Source organism: Pyrgilauda ruficollis, unplaced genomic scaffold (assembly GCF_017590135.1).
Source record: "Pyrgilauda ruficollis isolate IOZ18807 unplaced genomic scaffold, ASM1759013v1 scaffold39, whole genome shotgun sequence".
Lineage (NCBI taxonomy): Eukaryota > Metazoa > Chordata > Aves > Passeriformes > Passeridae > Pyrgilauda > Pyrgilauda ruficollis.
In genome coordinates, this window is record NW_024525378.1 from 3292130 (window position 1) to 3297250 (window position 5121).

At 53.1% G+C, this 5121-nt stretch overlaps 1 protein-coding gene across 1 annotated transcript; it reads left to right on the forward strand.

The window, feature by feature from the left end:
* Positions 1 to 11: 11 nt before the first annotated feature.
* On the forward strand, positions 12 to 4555 carry IRX2 (iroquois homeobox 2). The gene is made up of 4 exons (XM_041476646.1): positions 12 to 352; positions 2218 to 2623; positions 3031 to 3774; positions 4512 to 4555. Exons 1-4 carry the CDS (start codon positions 110 to 112, stop codon positions 4553 to 4555), a joined length of 1437 nt encoding a protein of 478 aa, XP_041332580.1. The 5' UTR covers positions 12 to 109.
* Positions 4556 to 5121: the final 566 nt, after the last annotated feature.

The following is a 5121-nucleotide window of genomic DNA, read 5'->3' on the forward strand; positions in this document are numbered from 1 at the left end:
AGGGCGGGCGGGAGAGAGGGAGAGCACGAAAGCAGCGCCAGGAGCAGCGGCAGCAGCAGGGCCGGTCACCCTCGCCCCCTCCCTGCTCCTGTGCACGCCAGTGCAAGCCATGTCCTATCCTCAGGGTTACCTCTACCAGCCCCCCGGCTCGCTGGCTCTGTACTCCTGCCCGGCGTACGGGGCGTCTGCGCTGGCGGCCCCCAGGAGCGAGGAGCTGGCCAGGTCTTCGTCGGGATCGGCGTTCAGCCCTTACCCGGGATCGGCAGCTTTCACCGCCCAGGCGGCGGCCACAGGCTTCACCAGCCCGCTCCAGTACTCCACAGACCCCGCCACGGGATTCCCCTCCTATATGGTAACTACCGAAGAAAAACCCTCTCCTTCTTCATTAGCATCCGCATTCTCATCCTCATCATCTTCAGCCTTTCTCCTCACACACTCGCCATCAGCCCCCGACACCACGCAGCACAAGCGGGCTCCCCGCACAGCCGCCGCCTCCGCGCTGCCGGCGCCGGCCGCGCATCGCTCCGCGCCGCCTGCAGCCCGGCCGGGGATGAGCGCAACGGAGCGGAGGCGAGCGGAGCGGCGGGCCGGGGCCGGGGCCGGGGCCGGGGCCGGGGCCGGGGCTGGAGCGGGGCGCCGCTTCGCGTCCCAGCCAAGCGCGGTGCCGGCCTGGGTCCCGGGCTCTCCGCGCGGTTTGAGGAGCCGGGAGGGCGCTTTGGTTAAGGAAACCCGGATGGTCTCAGCCAGCTGGGTTGGGTTGGATGCTTCCATTCTCCCCCCGTTCCCGTGTCTGTGTGTCCCAGGCTTGCTTCTTTTTTATGGACAGTTTTCCCTTGCTTTCTTTTCAGTATTTTTTTTTTTTTTAAATATGTATTTTTTTTCTTTTCGCAGTGATAGCACAAGGGAGGGTTTCCTTTTTCTTCTTCTTCTATTTTTATTTTCCCCTAATTTTTCTTCTCTCTCTCTTTTAAGTCGATGTTTAGAGGCTCTGGGGGCTTTATCCCCGTGTGGTTTTATTTACTTTCAGTGTGTTTTGTGCTAATGGTTTAACTGGATTTTGGGAATGAAAAGGAGCATCTGTTTGCGATCTGTGAGCTTCGCTTAAGCCCAAAATGGTCGTAGTGGCCGCAGTTTCGGATTTCACTTTCTTCTTATTAGTTTAAGGAGCTGTTGCAATTGCGTGTTGTGTGTGTTCTGTGCATAAAGTATATAAATACAACCATAAACTATATAAATAAACTGCACGTCTAGATGGTTATATAGTTTTATAAACACGCATGCACTCAGAGAGTCAGACATATATCTAGTCCGTACACACAAAGACCTGTGCTCTGAATTTGAGACTAGAGCCGCTGTCGATATCCTAGGAGAGGATGGCAGCGGGGTAGTTCTCTCTCCCTGCAAAGTGACAGGGAAACTACTTGCTTTCCGTCTGTTCATAATACAGTGCATAAATTGTCGTGCAGTCTTTATTCGAGGTGGTATAAAAGATCTGAGGGTCTCTCTTGTTTTTCCTGTTGAGAAGCAGTAGGCGAGTGGCTGGAAGTTGCAGCGAGGTTGTGAACTGTGCGGGATATTGGGCGATGTTGAGCCTATGACTCTCCGATCTGCGGGGTACACAGACGTGCTGAAAGTTAGCGAGTTTCTTAGGGATATCTTTAACTTTTCTTGCATTATGCAGACTTAAATAAGCGCAATTTAAACGTTAAAGAGCGAATTAAAATGCTAATTACATCGCATTTGAACAATTCGAAACGGTGCATATCTTCTGATTTGCAAATTGGATTTGCAATGCATTAGTGCAGTGAATTGCTAAGTGGCGGCTTTGTTGTATTTTCTATAGCAAAAAAGGAAACATCTTTTGAACCTTTGAGAGAAATGTTGATATCAAGACACTACCTGTAGGGCCTTTAAAACGTCTGCGCTGTTCAAAAATTATATTGGGAAATATTCAATTACAAGGAGCTGAAATTAGTCAGAAAGATTAAAACATCGCCGATTTTAAGCGCGTGTGCCTGTGTCTGTGTGCTGGGCGGAGGAAGGAAGGGGGGAATTGTAACTTAATGGCCTTTGGGTGCTGCTACTCCCCCTCATAGAATATGGATACAAGACACCATCCCGGGGAAATACAAATATAACCGCCGATCTCGCCTTGACAACTCACTAATGGCCATCAGCAATAACAAATTGCCAACCCCACCGTTTTGTTCTGTCCAGGGCTCCCCTTACGACGCCCATACGACGGGGATGACCGGAGCCATCAGCTACCACCCGTACGGCAGCCCTGCCTACCCCTACCAGCTCAACGACCCCGCGTACAGGAAAAACGCCACCCGCGACGCCACGGCCACGCTGAAGGCCTGGCTGCAGGAGCACCGCAAGAACCCCTACCCCACCAAGGGCGAGAAGATCATGCTGGCCATCATCACCAAGATGACCCTCACCCAGGTCTCCACCTGGTTCGCCAACGCCCGCCGGCGGCTCAAGAAGGAGAACAAGATGACCTGGGCCCCGCGGAACAAGAGCGAGGACGAGGACGACGACGAAGGCGATGGAGCGAGGAGTAAGGAGGAGAGTCCCGAGAAGATGCCCGAGAGCAACGAAACCTCCGCGGAGGACGAAGGTAGGCGTGGGGTGCCTGCGGCCCCGGCGGGGTGGCTCCATCCCGTCCCGTCGAGTCCCCCGGGACCGGGGCAGCGGGGTAGGAGCGGGGGTGCGGCATTTAACAAAAGCGACCCCCAAACCTGTCCCGTCCCGTCGCCTCCGGCTGCTCCGGTCACTTGCGCCTATCAGTGCCGAGGCGGGCGGGAGGCTGCTGGCGACACCGCGAGGGGCTAGGCGGGGAGGTGCGGGGGGCGCAGTGGAGGAGCCGGCCCGTGGGGATGGATGCTCCTCGGAGCGGGAAAAGACCGGGATGGCTTGAGCCTGCCTGGCCGCAGCGGTGGCGCGGTGGTGGCTGGGCTCGCTTCTGTCCCGGTCTGTTTTGCCGCCCCTCCTCACTGCCTCTCTGTGCCCGGCGGGCCTCCGCAGGGATCAGCTTGCAAGTCGACTCGCTGACGGACCACTCCTGCTCCGCCGAATCGGACGGCGAGAAGCTGCCCTGCCGAGCGGGAGACCCCCTGTGCGAGTCGGGCTCGGAGTGCAAAGACAAGTACGAGGACATCGAGGAGGAGGAAGAGGACGAGGACGACGACGAGGAGGAGGACATCGAGGAGGATGACGGCGGCGGCGGGGAGCGCGACCCGCCGGCCAAGCCCGCCACCTCCTCGCCGCTGGCGGCCGTGGAGGCCCCGCTCCTCGGCCACCCGCACGCCGACGCCGCCCGCAGCGCTAGCAAGGCAGCTCTGGGGCCCCGCGCTTCCCCCGGCCCCCCGACGCCGGCCAGCAAGCCCAAGCTCTGGTCTCTGGCCGAAATCGCAACCTCGGACCTCAAGAGTCAGACCCTGGGCCAAGGCTGCCAGCCTGCGCCGCTCTCCTCGGCCACCCCCGCCTCCGCCCCGCACAGCGCTGCCTACTCGCCCTCCTCCCTCCTGGGGAGGCATATTTATTACACCTCACCTTTTTATAGCAACTATACAAACTATGGGAACTTTAACGCTCTGCAGAGCCAGGGAATCCTGAGATACAACTCCGCAGCAGTGGCTTCAAACGAGGGACTAAGTCAGACTGTCCTAAATGCCAGCTCTGTCCACAAACAGAGCAGTGACTCTTTGAAAACGATCACTAACCAGCTAGAACAACATTACAGGCCCTCTAGCTATGACTCTAAGAAAGGTAGGTGACTTGTTTCTGCCGCTTTCTTCCCTCTTCTCCCTCGTCCTTCTTCCCCGACCCGTAGACGTCCCCTACGCGCTGTAAATACTGAAAACTTCTCTGGAAAATATAGCGAGCTCGGTGCCACCGCTGCCAGAGCGAAGATGGGCACTCAAATAACCTGGGGATTAAAACCGGCGTGTCGCCGTCGTATCGGTACCTGTCCCTAAGAACCGCGAAAGGAAACGCGAAAGACGACTTTTAGATCAGTCTCACAGGCTGCAGATGAAGCTTTGAAAAGTAGTTTTTTAAAAAAAGGAAAACTACACACAAAGCTATCCAGAGAGCACTGGTGTCATTGCCTCTAATTTTTTTTTTTCCTGACAAACTGGTTTGACTCTCTTTGTTTCCAGTATTCTCACGGGGGTTTTTTTCAGCTTTGGGTTCAGATAATTGCTGACCTTGGACGTGAAATTATGTGGAGCGTGACATTTTTTGTAACTGGTTGCTTCTTGGTTTGTTTGGGTTTTGGGGCTTTTTTTTTTTTTTTTTTTTTTTTTCGAAAAAGTTTTGCAGTGATATGGTAGGCATCTTATTCTACAAAATTATTCGAGATACAGGCAAATATAAAATATTGGCTAGACTTTTAAACGACCCAGCTACGAATTGTGCACCAGTGAGGGTTGGGACCTACACAGACTGTATAATCTAGTTAGCTGGCTGTGTCCTGTGACTAACTGGCGGTTATATTTTGACAGATCCCACTGAAGTCTGCACAGTAGGAGTACAACCATACCTATAGAAGTGCAATCACACAGCAATGCAAGTAAGTGAGAACATTTTCTATTACACTGATCATTTGGCATCGGGTCTGAGACGTGCTGCACAGTTCTAGACTCGCTTAACATTAATTTCTTGCTTCATTACTTGAGAGTTTGGTCACAAAGTAAAGCATTATTTTTTTCTGCTGTTTCCAGAAACCTCTTATGATTACTTTTATTTATTGGGTTTGCCTTAATTTTCAAGCCAGGTTAGACAGTTCCCTCACTTTGCATACTCTTCTTCGCTTGTGTAAGGCACAGACTTAGGGACTGCTTAAAAGTTACAGAAAGAAATCTTCATGAGAGAAAAAAACCCCAAACTTTGAAAGTACTGTTATTTAAAAACAGGGCGCTTGTGCTCACGTGGTAGTGCTAAAATTGAGTGGGGGCTTCATGCAGTGACTGCGTATTTAAAATAAAAAGGGACAACTGTAAGAAACCGACGTGAGTCTTAAGCAAGGTACGTTATCTGTGACTTGGCTCTTGCCTGGCTAGGACTCTGAATACTTCCACATTCAGAGCGAAATAAACAACAACAGCAAAAAAA

Excerpts from the sequence above, each read along its gene's own strand:
- IRX2 (XM_041476646.1), top strand. The coding sequence starts at position 110 with ATGTCCTATCCTCAGGGTTACCTCTACCAGCCCCCCGGCTCGCTGGCT. Across the intron at positions 353-2,217 it reads CGGGATTCCCCTCCTATATG|GGCTCCCCTTACGACGCCCA; the intron begins GTAACTACCGAA and ends TGTTCTGTCCAG. Across the intron at positions 2,624-3,030 it reads AACCTCCGCGGAGGACGAAG|GGATCAGCTTGCAAGTCGAC; the intron begins GTAGGCGTGGGG and ends GGGCCTCCGCAG.